Here is a 14987-nt window from a genome sequence, read left to right as displayed (position 1 = left end):
CTCCTCGCGACGACGCGTACGTGCAAAGTACACCGACAAAGCGCCCATTGCGCGGGTGGCGAGTGGCGGGCTCGCAGGTGCGAGTACCTACTTGCCCGTAAGAAGGAAGCACATGAGATTTTTGTGTTAACTCTATTAACACAATAACATTAATAAGGAAGGAAAATTCATCGAAATTCTCTGACGTGGGACTATTCCCCATGCACTTCCTTATATATAACATTAATTAACAATTAATATTATTCTGGGTCGATTTTAAACAATTAATTTCTCATTCACCCTTAATCGATTTTGAGCAAATTGATAGTCTAAAGCTATCTACGCGAGACGTAAATTTTGATTTTGAAGCTAATTTTGACTTTCATCAATTGATGTCATTCTAATTTTTCACAAAATCGTATCGGTCCTTTTAAGAGACCCCAATATCTAACATTACATAACTTAAATAGAGAGTTGTAAAATTTTAAAATCAACACAGCGAGCTATATAATGGTTGTGCTAGAGTATAGAAAATTTAGTAGTCGATTTATGAATTATGAACAATCGACTGTTAATCACAAATATGACATAATAAATTTAAAAAATGATTGATGTACTTGATTGTTTATAGTAGTCGATTACTAATGAATGAGCAATTGACTATTGATAAAGGAGTGAATATAATGAAAAATATTATGTGTTTTTGAAATTCTAAAATTTTAATATGTGAAATGAGTAATATGTTTATTTTTTTTAATAATCTAAGTATCCATCTCTTACAATTTGATTAATTCTAGAGGTGACCGATTGAGTTTCATGGAAGTTTCCACTGGCCATCAGGGTAAATCAAGAACACATATAGATCCTAGCGAATGGTCCAATGCCATAAATTTTTTAAACTCCTTAGACTCTGGGTGGGATTTAAACCCTCATTGTCTAAGAAATTTGTCTTATCGGTCCGGTCTCACGGAAGTTTCCTACCGACCACTAGGGTAAATCGGGAAGCACATACGGCGGCCAATCCAGATGCTCAGCATCCTTTGATTGGGTTTTCCATTTGGAAGAAAATTCTTGCAAATACGCCGTAGCTGGGGATTGAATCGTGGGTCCTTGGGTCACAACCCGAATGTCTTATCGTTGCACCATTACCCCGGGGACTACCTCTTACTATTATATCATAGTCTCAGGGGTATAAATGAGTAATATGTGATAAAGGTGAAATGCTCATCCCTGAGTGCCCCTCTTAATGTCGGTCTTACATTGATTTGAAAGAAATAAATTAAAATAATCAAGTAGTCTCTTTAGTAGAACAGATTTTATTTTTTAAGAAATTATTTTTTTGAAAATTTAATTTTTATTTTCATATGAAATATAGCATCGAGTACCAATTTAATTAGTGAGTAATAGGATGATAAAAGATAATTACACTCATTCTAGACGGTTCAGTACCGTCGGTGAATCAAATAACGAATAGGTCAATTATTAATCAGTCAAATGTTTACCGAGCTGGTCACATACTATGCAGTCAAATGTTATAATTAATTTCGCCGATTTAATGACTTCTTTAATCTTGACAAGACTGAGTTGAAATTCGAAGATAGACTTTGATTGGATGGATAGTGGGAATTTTCCAAAGGGAGATGAACAAGTATGGGGAAATCTCAATGCCTAATGCATTTAATGATGCGTGTGTGGTTTTTCTTTCTTTCTTTTTTTTTTTTTTTTGTTTTTTTTTACTTAGATTTTGTTAAAGATTGGCATGGCATCTCGTCTGAACAGGTTGATTTAGCCTCCTCTGAGGGTGATGGTGTTCTCTCTCAGACAAAAAAGAAAAAAAGAAACTATTTTTGACTAAATGGAAAAGCCAAATGTTTTGAACAAATATTTAAGCATATCCACTTTATAAAATTTTCAAAATACATCACACATGCTGTAAACTTCTCTAAGTAAACTTTATTATCGGCAACAGAGTGATAACTGCCTGTGAAAGGTAATGCTTCGATGTGCAACTCCTCTCTTTTAATCGGAAGCCCGCAAGGGGTAGCGAACTGAAGGAACTAAGAGAAGATTAACCTTCCTTGAAGCGCTTGCTCCGAAAGATTCAGTCATGTCAATGTCCTCTGCTTTCACTCCTTTCGGAAACGCCCAATCGAAGTGGAACAGAAGCTGAGACAATGCCAGCCCCAAAGTTGTCAATCCAAAGGTCATGCCTGCACACATCCTTCTACCGGCACCGAATGGCAAGAACTCAAAGTCATTGCCTTTGAATTCTTTGTCGACGCCTTCTTCGAATCGCTCAGGCCTAAAGATCTCGGCATCCTTCCAGTATCTTGAATCCCTTCCTAGTGCCCAAACATTGACGAGGACTCTTGTTCCAGCAGGAAGTGTGTAGCCAAGAACTTCAGTAGTCTCTTGAGCCACTCGTGGGAACAAGAGGGGGAATGGTGGATGCAACCTTAAAGTTTCTTTGACCACTTCATGGAGATAGGCAAATTGTGGAACATCAGTCTCCTCGATATAACCTTTATCCTTCATAGCTTCTCTCACCTCCTTTTGAGCTCTCTCTAATGTCGAAGGGCGCAACATGAGCTCAGACATAGCCCATTCAATGGTGTTTGCGGTTGTCTCCGTTCCTCCAGCAAACATATCCTGCTCAAATCAACCAATGAATTAAGAAATCATTATAAATTTGATAAATAAATCTGTTGCTATATGTATGAACCGTATAGGCACATATATGTATGAATACTCACAATCACAACAGCCTTGATGTTGTCGAATGTGATCGGCACTTCTAGGTTGCCTTCATCTTTGACCCTGAGTAAAACGTCAATAAGATCCTCCTCTTCACCTCCATCGTGGTTCTTCTGATGCTCCTTGATTGTCGCATCGAGGATCGCATCTAGTTTCTTGTGATGTCTCTTTAACTGAGTGCTAAATCCAGTGAGGGTATCAACAACCGTGAGAGACGGAAAGAGATCGCCAACGCTAAATCCGCTAGCCAGTTTGACGACTTCTTTGATAGTCTGCATGAACTTCTTCTGTTGCGGGCACCTTCTCCCAAACGAAGCTTGGACCACGATGGAGTTGGTTAACTCATTCAGCCTCTCTCCCAGGTTGACTGGCCTCCCGATGGCAGCAGCGTTGCTGACGTCGTTCATGAGACGACCGACCTGCTCCTTCCTCAAAGACACAAACGACTTCACGCGCTTCGCGCCGAGCAGCTCCATGACGCAGATCTTGCGCAGCTGGCGCCAGTACTCGCCGTTGGAGAAGGCGATGTCGCTTTGGCCGTAGGCGATGATCTTGGCGGCAGTGAACTCGGGGCGAAAGGCGAAGTTGGCGTCCTGCGCCTTGAGCACCTGCTGCGCGCCCTCCCGCGAGCTGAGTATGATTTGGTCGACTTGGCCGAGGCGGATCTTCATGACATTCCCATGCTTGCGAGCCAGGTCGCGGAGCGCATGGTGGGGCAGCTTGCCGACGAGATGATGGATGCTGCCGATGAAGGGCAGCCTTGAGGGAGTGGGAAACTCCGGCCCTACGTGCTTAGGCTGGGAGCTGAAGAGCCTCCTGACGATTATCAGGAGAACCAAGAAGCCGGCGAGCAAGACGGGAAGGGAAGGGACCTGCAACTCCATCTTGATCCTCGCTAGCTAGCTGTGTGTGCTTACTTGGACAGCCAAATGGGAGCTATATAGCAGCAGCCGTAACGAGAAGTGCCCAGCCAAGTCAACAGTCAAAAATGGATGGCCGAACCTTCGATCAACTCCCAAATTCTTGATCCGTTGAACAAGTCTTCCTTGAAGCTATGAAACAAATAGATTTCATCGTTAGTAGCTGAATCTGAGGGCAGGCTTAAGCTCAAGTCCAGTCAACCTCTCAAGTCAAAGTCAACCTCGTTGCCTGCTTCCTACCGGCGTCTGCCGATGCAAAGTCGTGGCTGAGGATAAGACACGCGTCTCCATCCCGATTTCCTTCAGACGAGACGAGGCGCGGCTGCGGTGATACTACGGCACCCATTTTAATTTCCTTTTTTTTTTATAAAATAGAATTATTATTTAATATGATTGGATGTTGCAACACGCCATCTTTTTCTTCGTATTTAATTCTTGGCTAGTGGATGTACTATTTGCTATAGTTTAAGATTTTAAAAATCATAATCTTCTCTTGTTGATAATGATTGACGGACTTATATTGGATATAAAAATAAATGTAGAAAATTTAATTCATTGTGTATATAGCATATAAAGACGGTTAATTTAAATGAATTCAACAAAAAAAAGTATAAATATGAAGTTATTATTGTTTTAGGTGGAGATATTTCTAGATTGTCAAGGTCCTCCTACGTTGCCTTGTGTGTTTTTCCACCATTGAAAACTATAGTGGTGGAAATTTTAGGTTGTCGATGTCCTTATGTTTTAATTTGTGTTTTATTGGCCATTGAAAATCATAGCAGTGGAATAAGATCGAAGAGAAGGAATTAGATTAAATAGGATTTTAATATTTAATTTTGTACTGTAACAATTCATTTTATATTTTTGTGGTTTGACAAATCAAGGGGATGTGAAATTTCGCCATTAAATATTGACTTAATTATCGCATTGACCAACCATTTCTTGAAATGATATGCATAAATAAATATTTATATATTATAAAATATAATTAAATATTTACGGTGATCGATGTCATACAAATACAAATGTGATCTTACTTTTCATCTAACAGATGATTCTCGTGTATATTGGTTGAAGGGACGTTACAAAATTGAACAATCTTTCAAATTTTACGAACCAAATTTGTCTCGATATTGGATGTTCTCCTCTCACGAAAATCTTCACCTTCGTTATCTTGTTTCGCTTGAATGCACCTTTTTAATAGAGGGGAGAGTAGTGGGATAAGTTATAAAATAAAAATTGTCCACATCTCTCACTGCTTCTACTATCAACATCTCTCACTTATCCAAGTTAAACTATAAAGATCATATAACCACAAAAACTAATTAGTTACAAAGACTAAATAGAATATTCAATTCATATATCAAGAAAAATAGTTCGTACGACAACAAGCATTCTGAGCAATTTATGCTAAGAAAGTTGTTATACTTTACATAGTCGCTCTTCCAAACGAATTGGAGACATCAACATCTTGCATTTATCCTAGATTAAATCATTTACATCAATATGAACGTCTCTAATATCTCATAATTACTATTATGTCAATATCATGTTCACGATATCTCTGTTCAATATAATTATTCACAATTACATTTTAATCTTCTTTCTTAACTAAAATCCAATGAATAAATATACTCAATAAAAAATATAATTGATCGATCAATGAATAAATATCAAAAATATAAATCTATTTTAATCTTCCTTTTTAACTAAAATTTATTCATTTTAATCAGTCGTTTTTCTAGTTATGCTCAATAAACTGAATCATCTATAGTTAATAGGATACATGTTAAAGTAGTAGATCCTGATTAAAACTTCAAGTAGACAGCTAAAATAGTCACTTAGGGTAAAATTAAAATTAACTCATAATCTCAAAAGTCTCACATAGTAGAGGGAAGTACTACCTTTATTGTCACTATTACACATGTAGTACGAATCACATGTCATTCTCCTACTACCTTTATTGTCACTATTACACATGTAGTATGAATCACATGTTACAATGTTATTCTCTTTACTAATAAAAAGCGCATATTTTTCTTAAATATTGTACAGATTTTGATCTAGACATTCTCAATGTTTAATCCTGAATTCAACTCATGAATTCTAATCTGACTTGTTGCAAGTTTAGTAAATGGTGGATTCATTTACTTCAATGATCACAAATGATCTCATCTTCTGCAAAAGGTTCACAACGGTCGGCCCCATGATCTCATCTTGATACAACTATTAAAGCGACTCCAATTTACAAGAATGTCTCTATTCACAGCTTCATTAGTTATTCTATAAGTAATAGTCTTATTATATCTATTTATACTTAACAAATAGATATGATTGTTCATGTAAAAGGACTAATCTCAACCTATCAACATGTTCACCGAGACTTTATCCAAATGTAACAAACACATATATACTAAAATTATCTTACATCATAAACAATCATCTTACATTATCTGATTATCTTACAATTTATTACATTATCCGAAGTCTCAAAGACTTCACATGTCCTTGAAATGATTCTCTAGTCAATGACTTAGTAAAAAGATTTACAAGCATAGCACGTGTAGGGATATACTCAAGAAGTATCTTTCTCTTAGCAATTATATCCCTTATAAAGTTATACTTTATAACTATGTGTTTATCTTTGTTGTAATATTTGGGATCTTTAGAAAAAGTTATAGCAGCTTGATTGTCACAGTATACTGTAATAGGACTCCTACTGTCATCAGCAATTTTCAGATGCTTCAGAAACCTTATTAACCAGACAGCTTCTTGCACAGCCACTAAACAAGTCACATACTCAGCTTCCATTATCGACAGTGCTACACCAATTTATTTCTTGTTATTCCATGAGATTGTGCTACCATTTAGCAAGAATATATAGCCAGATGTGGATTTTCTATCATCAAAGTCTCCTACCCAATCTGCACCATTCAGGCTCATATTAGATCCTTGAAAATAAAGATAATAATCTATTGTCCCTTTAAGATATTTAAATATCCTCTTCACTGCTTTTTAGTGTCTCGATCCTGAGTTTGACTAAAAACAGCTAACTAAGCTAACAACATAGTTGATATCAAGACGTGTACATAACATAGTGTATATCAAAACTATCAATAACACTGCATATGATGTTTTCTTCATCTCAGTTATTTCTTCTAAAATCTTATGACACATAATCTTGCTCAGAACAGTACCTTTTACTATATGTGTCTATTCAGTGTTACAATTTGACATGCTGAAATGGTGTAATATCTTAGTGATATAAGCCTTTTGAGACAAACTCAAAAGCCTTTTTGATTGATCTCTTATGATCTTACTCCTAAGATATACTTATAATGAAAGTCAGTTTCTCCTATATCTATTATGTTAAATTATACTGAAAGCACTACTAGAAAAAAGTTAATAGACAACGCGGAAAACGTGTTGTCTTTGTGGAGTAAAAAGCGTTGTAAGAGGCCCTATTGTAAAAGGGGTCCCTCAACGACAACACTTTTGAAGCGTTGTCTTTGTTAACATCGACAACACCTTCACAATGCAGAAAAAGCGCTGTAAATATTACAACATTTTTTGCAACGCTTTAAAAAGTGTTGTCTTTTGAATTTTTTTAGCAGTAAATAAGAAACCAATATATTTTGTAAATACAAAACCATTGACTACAAAATTTACTAAATCACATACAAAACATACAACTTATATTTATACAAAAAATATTGTTACAGCAGGTTCATAACATACAAGTTCATAACACATGTCCATAACATACAACTTATATAAAAGTTGTAGCATCAGGTCCATAACATAAAGGTACAAATTCAAGTTACAACTTCCAACATAGAAGCTCCATAACAGCAGCAGGTACATAACAAAGCTTTTAATGCAACAGAAGTGACACTCAATCTTCCTCCCGTAGTAATTGAACAATTGATTTGACCACTTCATTTCTGGAAACAAAAGTGACACTAAAATCAGGTCATTTGACAAGAAATTCAAGATTTACAATAAACATAAAATGATCACCCAATCATCAATTTAGAGTTACATAAAAAAGAATAACTTTCAAACAGTAGATGCAAACTACATAAAAAAGAAAGCAAGAATTACATAGAAATAAAGGAACATGCAAAAAGTCGTATTGTGTTCTCTACAAAATGGGAAGTCTCACCTGATATTGGATAACTACGGATCCCCCAAATAGGAGGAGAGAATAAGGGGAGATGACGCTAGTGTCTCGTAGAAAAATCTTGATAGTCTCAACCTATCAAAATAAAATCAATCAATTATCTTTAACAAAACTAGAGTATAAAACATCAACCAAGTAAAAAAAATTTCATCCTCTTGTGCAATGGAGAGGCTCTTTTTTTTTCTTCAGATGCAGATTTCAGTACAAGTGCTTATCTCAGAGGAAATACTGAAAATAATGGAAGAGAATCTACAGAGGACGTATTTCACTTACTATCATCACTAACAGATTTAAGATTTTCCACAAAACGTCCCTTAAAATTATGCAAGGTGATTCTTCTTCTTACAAGATAAAACTTGATATTAGATGTAAAAAAAAAGTCCATACTACAATGAACAAAGTCAGCAAAGCGAGGAATAAAAAATGAACACAGTTTATATGCTAGTTGGAGACAAGCAAAATGTCTTTCTTGTGACGATAGAAGCTTCCCAGACTACCGAAATGGAAACAAACAAAACTTGGTAAACCTTTCTAAGAACAATGTTGACAAGATGTGATTCACACATTTTTTTGAGGTCCAGCACATGAATCCGGTTATTGAACTTTATGTAAGGTAATTCCACTAGCATATTCATCTTAAAAATCACTTCTAATTACATTAAGTAGAGTTTTCCTTGATCTTCTCAAATCCAAATACCTTCAACAAGTCTATTCCATTGAACTTGTCTAACAACATAATCTATTAGTCGTCTAACAGGTCCATAACATCTTTATGTATCCTCTCACATTTTATCATTCATTAGACTTGTACCTAATTGCTCATGAAATATTATTTTATTTATTATTTCTAAACTCACATATAGTTATAATATATCAAATCTTGTTGTATTGAAAAATTTAACAAGAGATTATTCTAAGATTTGAAGTGAAAAATGATCACCAAGCAGAATGCCACAATAAACTTTCAGAATAAGTACTTCTGAATTTATTTCATTTATCACACAATTGTCTCCTTTTTTCCATAACAAAAGAAAGACAGTGACCTTGATTTGAAATCTAGCAGACCAAGAAGCACTAACTAATTGTAGTTCATAGATATGCTATATACTCAGCATTGAGAAGCAATCATCAGAAAGATTCACAAGTCAACCAATAAAGCATATACTACTGTGCACTTCCTTTAACATTAACAACCAACAAAAAAAAAAAACTGAAGAGAAGCAAATTTAAGGAACCACCTTTTCAAGGAAGACGAAAAATGGATATCTAAAATCTTTCACACTATAGTTTATGGAAGAGGGATGCATGTGAACTTCTCTCCTTCCATCATATAATACCATCTGATTCTTCACATTTTGCAACTTAGTGCTGACTAAAGCTGAATTAACAATGCCTTCTTTGGTAGCAGCAACACTAGTGAAGTTGGTGCAATAATAAAAGAACTAGTAAAACAGTTATTCAAGTAAGATACGTAGATGCAGAGAAAGAAGATATTTCATGCAATAGCTAAAAAGAATGTAGTAAAGTTAGTTGGAGATGGGAACTAAAAGGCTGTTTCTCATTAGTTTGACATATCAAATGACTTCATAGGGGCACAGATGATGTATGGAGGAACATAATCTGGTCTTCTTGCTCAAGAGTCGAGGCAAAGGTCTTCACTTGGCTTACACTTCACCGTATATTAAATGTCAGAGATGTTCTGTGGAGAAAGCATGTACCCATTGCAGATTTCTCATGTCCCGTGTTCTAATGGTGTGGATGAAACAATTCACTGTCTCTACTTTTCTTGCCTATGAGTTCAAGCAAACTGGAAATGGATCCAAATTTTTTCTTTGACTTGGACCGGACAGATTTCAGGAGAGGGTCTGCCACAGTAAGAGAATCAGCTAGTTCAAAAGAGAAGAAAACTCCTAAACACAGTTATGCAGCCTTGGCTTCACTGTGTCTGGCGACTTCATTACGCAAAGATCTTCAACTTCAGAACGCGAAGAAAACTCCTAAACACAGTTAATGTATTTATCATTAACCTCCCAAAAGCAGCACGAGGAGAGAAAACCCTACCAACTGCCACCAGAAAGACGAAAGCGATCGCGTCCGCAACTCCGTCCGGCCCCAGAACGCGAAGAAGCTGCCGCAGCCACTCGATCCGCCGAACGATCCCGGCCAGAAACCAATGTGTTCAAAATTCACCGGGAGCGAAGCAGATTCGACACCGACACCGGGAGATCCACGCGTCCCCAGAAATTTCTAGGGTCCGGCGGCGCTCGTGCTCCTCCGGAGCCCCGCGAGGGTTTTGGAGGGGGGGGGTGACAGATGCGAAGGTGGCGGGAGGTCGGCCTCTTCCGCGAGCGGCGGGATGGGGAATAGGCGAACGGAGGGCGAGGGCGAGGGCGAGGGTGAGGGCGAGGAATAGCGGCGGGACGGGGGAATAGGCGAGCGCGAGGAAAAAGAAGCGGGGGAAATCGCGGACTCGCCCGATAAGAATATGGATATAAACCCTCTAAACCCTCAACGACAACCCTAAACAATAATACTTTTAAAAAGCGTTGTCTTTGACAAAAAAAATAACGCTAAAAGACAACGTTTTCGACAATAGTTTTTTAAAAAGTGTTGTGGTTGACCCAAAATAAACGCTAATAGACAACGCTTTCTGAACAAACGTTGTCTTTTGATTTTCAAAGACAACGGTTTTGACAAAAAACGTTGTAAATTGAAAAACCACAACGCTTTTGCTAAAAACCGTTGTCTTTGGATAAAATAATAAACCTTCCTTCTTTCTTTCTCAAGGCAATGTTGTCTATTAACATTTTTCTAGTAGTGACATTTTAAGTCTATAAACTTTATTCTTTTGGCCTGTAGTAATATAACTTTCTGGTTGTGCTATATAGATTTCCTCATCAAACTCGTCATTAAGGAAAGTTATTTTACATCCATCTGATACAATTCCAAGTCAAAATTTATTACAATAGCTAAAATGAACCGTATTAAAATAAACTTCACAACGGGAGAAAATATCTTTTCAAAATCAATACCCTCTTGGATATATTCTTTTGCTACTAGACAAGCTTTGTATCTATTAATCGATTCATATATTTTCCTCTTAATTTTAAGAATCCACTTATTTCCAATAACCCTTCGACCTAGAAGAATGTCGACTAATTCTCAAACTTGATTCTTTTTCATTAATCCTATTTCTTCATCCATTGCAATTTTTAATTTTTCTCTAATTAAGTATCTTAATGCTTTCACAACAGTTTAAGGTTCTTCATCATCAATTAAGAGAATCATTAATGCCTCATTCTCAATATCAAACTATTTCTAAGGAATAATCTTATGACTAATTCTTCGTAGGTTGAACTGTTGAGAAATAATCTCATTAATTGATAAATCACTTTCACTAGGTTGACCAGCTTCAAGCATCCATTCTGATGCCTTTATCGTTGATAAAGTATTATTCTCCTCAAATAGTAAAATAATTTTGTCAATGTCACCTCTTGTTGGGAACTCAATTTTGATAAAAATAGCATCTCTCGATTCTAATTCGGAGATGGTTCTATCTTGTTGTTCACCAATAAAAATATAACTTTTAGAGTTCTCAAAATATCTTATAAAGATATATTTTATACCCCTATGTCCTAATTTTTCGTAATTGTGAGTACGATCATTAATAAAGGTAGCTGACCCCTAAGGTTTCAGATTACTGAAATTTAATTTTCTGCCTACCCAGCGTTCATAAGGGGTAGACGGAATAGATTTAAAAGACACTCAATTAAGTATATAGGTTGCTGCTAATAATGCATCTCCTCAATAGAAATTGACAAATTAGCTTGAACCATCATAGACCTAATCATATCTAGAAGAATTCGATTTCTTCTTTTAGTAACTCTATTTTGTTGTGATGTTCTTGGGATCGTTAGCTGTCTAATAATTTATTTATCATTACATATTATCTTGAACTGATCAGACAAATATTCACCTCCACAGTCAATCCATAATGTTTTAACCTTACGATCTAATTGATTCTCAACTTCATTTATATAACATTTGAAGCAATCTAATATTTCATATTTATGAGAAATCAAAACACATGACCAAAACGTGTGAAGTAATCAATAAATATAATGAAATAGGAAGCTCCATCTCTAGCTTTCATATTCATCAGACTACAAATATCCAAATGAATTAATTACAATGGTGATTCAGTTCTAATAGTTTTATCAAATGGTTTCTTAGTTGATTTTTCAGCAAGACAATACTCACAGACAGACAAGTTTATCTTAATATGAGTATCTAACAAACACTCTTTAGCTCATCTATTCATACATTCTTATCCAATATGTCCTAATCTAGTATGTCAAACTTTATTATTAATATCAACATCACTAGTAAGAGCAATATTTGAAAAAAAAACTATCAATTCCATAATCATTATTCGGTTTTACATCGAGAACCATGAAATCATTCATTAAAAAATTATATCTTATCAACACAGAGTTAATTCGAAGTTCCACACATCGATTGTAAAAGTTAATACAATAACCCAATCCAAGAAGATAATTAATAAAAATTAAATTTCCTCTAATCTTAGGAGCATAAAGGGCATCATGTAGAAGCAAAGTATATACATCCACCACGTAAGTTAAGTTTATAAGTGACAACTCCTTTAACTTCAATCCTTGTATTATTTACTATATATATCCATTTATTGTCAGCTGGTACTGGACAGTACTCCATAAATGTAGCTCGTGAGCGAGCTACATGGTTTGTTGCTCCCGAATCTATAATCCACAAAAGATAAGAATTAGATAATAACATTGTACTAGTAACATTATGCTCATGAATAGAAGATAAATATGGATATATCTTTTTTGTCTTAGTACATTCCCGAGTGAAGTGACCCTTTTTGCCATAGTTAAAGCAAGTCAATTTGCTTTTAGATTTCTTTCCATGTTTATTCCCTTTAATTTGAATTGCTTCTTCTTTGGGCCTAGCTGAGTAACAGCAACACCAGCTTCTTTTTCCTTTTCCTTCTTGAATCATTTTTTCTTATTCTTTGATCCAGACGTTCTAACAAAACCTTCAGTTATAAAATCTTATCCAAAAATCCTTGCAAATTCATTTCTCTCCACCTCTAATTCAACATGGAATGAGACGTCAACAAAAGTCTTGATACTTTCACTATGTGTTAGATTTTGTTTTATTATCCCCCAAAAATCAAAAAGAAAATGGATTACTGCCTAAATCTGTTGTTCATCGGTCAACTCATGGCTAGCAATCTTTAGCTCCCGAATCATATTATCTATTTCTCTCAAATGTTGGGACATGAAAATGTTCGGATGCTTTTTGTAACTGTCAAACTTAATTGTCAACTGACAAAACTTACTCCACTGTTGTCACGACCCGGGAGATAGCCGTCCGAAAAATTTCGACAGCACCTCCCCAGTATCGCTGACAATTCCCTGAATACAAATATAGATATACATCGGCCACATGCGGCCGGACATATGGACTACACGTCCAATCATACACATACCAATAAACATAACAATTAATGAACTCTACTTATAAGGCCCACACGGCCACATGCAATCAACCCAATACTGTACCAAAAACCAGAATGCGTAAGCAGAAACATAACAAGCATAACTATGAAATCACTAGTAAGCAACATGCTCTAGTTTCGAAAAAACACCAAAACCCAATCGGAAATCCATTAGTGCAGAAAGTAACCAACTACATCCATAGTACTAAGAATATACTCCAACCACGTCCACACACACAGAAATGGTCTTCGTCGTGAGATGGTGTAGCTGGCAGATCCCTGGCATCATCTGTAAGCTCCTACCTGTTACCTGGGAAGACAGAAAAATCCCAGGGTCCAAAGAGGTGAGTACAAAACTCAGTGGGTAATATAGAAACAAATCGTGCATGACGAAGTAGGTAAAGATAAGAACGATACATACCACAATTCAGTAAGATATCAAATATAACTCTGCAGTTAGTAAGTAAATAAAATAGTCTCATGTAATGAATCATATGAATGACATGTCAAACCAAAATGCAACAATCAAGAATCAAACAGATAAGCAATCAAATGCAGGATCAGTATGGTCCAATACATATATATAACATGCATATGATGTGCGAATGCATGATGCAACTGCCCCACACGCTACAGCACTCGTGCAAGCATCTGAGACTGGGTATGGCCGGCATCGGGGGATCAGTACTCCGCGCCCTACAACAAAGTAGTCCGGTGATCCAAATCGAGGGATCAGTGCTCCGCGTCCGGTGATCCCATATCCTATGGCCGATATCTGTCCTCTAATACTCTCCGAGTACCACCCCTAACCGGTGTCGGGATCAGATCATCGACTCGGCTGCGTACACTGCCATACAGCCATCGACTGCGTACACTGCCATACAGTCGCCATCAATATGATGGAAGTAGGGTCATAACCACCTATATCAATATACTACTACAGGCCAACTATAGACACGATAGACCCACATCATTGGGATTTACAATCGTTATCTCGCGTCATGATGAGATGTTCATTTCATAGTCATTTACACCTACCAGGCTAATCAATAAGCATGAGTATATAGGTCCTAGTAATCTGAGCTATCATAAGAAGAGAACTATACCAGTAATAATCACGATATCGGATCAAGGATAGAAACGAATCTAAGAACAATAACCAAGGTCAACGAATATAGGATCAAGCATGAGATAACCATGAGTACAACTAAAGTATCCAGATAGTAAGGAACAGGAGCACGATAAGGCATATAATCAACAATAATAGAAAGTAACATGCACTGGGAAAGAAATGAACCTGTGTTGACCAAACACAGGGATTACCCACCTGATTGACGAATCGTCGTACTAAGAACCCTCAGATACAGCCGGATTAACAAGTTAAGGTTCTGCAAAATAAAACATCTTCTAAATATAATATTTTATAAATTTTCCATCATAGAAAAGTCTAGTCGATTTTAAGGTTAATCTAACCCGATTTAATTAATCCAAGTTAGTCTAAACCGGATCAACTATGATCATCGTAAGCCAACCCAACCGATCCAAGGATTTAACACTACTTACCCAATTAAATTAATCGAATTAACTTATGTAATTAATCCCTCCTTAA

General features: G+C 36.2%; 1 protein-coding gene across 1 annotated transcript; it reads right to left on the bottom strand.

The window, feature by feature from the left end:
* Positions 1-1803: 1803 nt before the first annotated feature.
* LOC141829244 (premnaspirodiene oxygenase-like) lies at positions 1804-3656 on the bottom strand. The gene is made up of 2 exons (XM_074716670.1): positions 2733-3656; positions 1804-2628 (listed from the first exon to the last, which is right to left on the bottom strand). The coding sequence occupies exons 1-2, from the start codon at positions 3615-3617 to the stop codon at positions 1999-2001; spliced, it is 1515 nt and encodes a 504-aa protein (XP_074572771.1). The 5' UTR covers positions 3618-3656; the 3' UTR covers positions 1804-1998.
* Between the last annotated feature and the right edge of the window lie 11331 nt (positions 3657-14987).

This window comes from Curcuma longa, chromosome 5, assembly GCF_044706935.1.
Source record: "Curcuma longa cultivar G26 ecotype Majalengka, Jawa Barat chromosome 5, ITB_CL_G26_1.1, whole genome shotgun sequence".
NCBI classification, from domain to species: domain Eukaryota; kingdom Viridiplantae; phylum Streptophyta; class Magnoliopsida; order Zingiberales; family Zingiberaceae; genus Curcuma; species Curcuma longa.
Note: the sequence above shows the minus strand (reverse complement) of the source record. Positions and strands in the feature narration are given on the sequence as shown.

What these genes read in the sequence shown, in the direction of transcription:
- LOC141829244 (XM_074716670.1), bottom strand. Translation starts at nt 3,617, where the DNA reads ATGGAGTTGCAGGTCCCTTCCCTTCCCGTCTTGCTCGCCGGCTTCTTG. An exon ending in ACATCAAGGCTGTTGTGATT is followed by an intron (nt 2,629 to 2,732) that starts GTGAGTATTCAT and finishes TGATTTGAGCAG; the next exon opens with GATATGTTTGCTGGAGGAAC.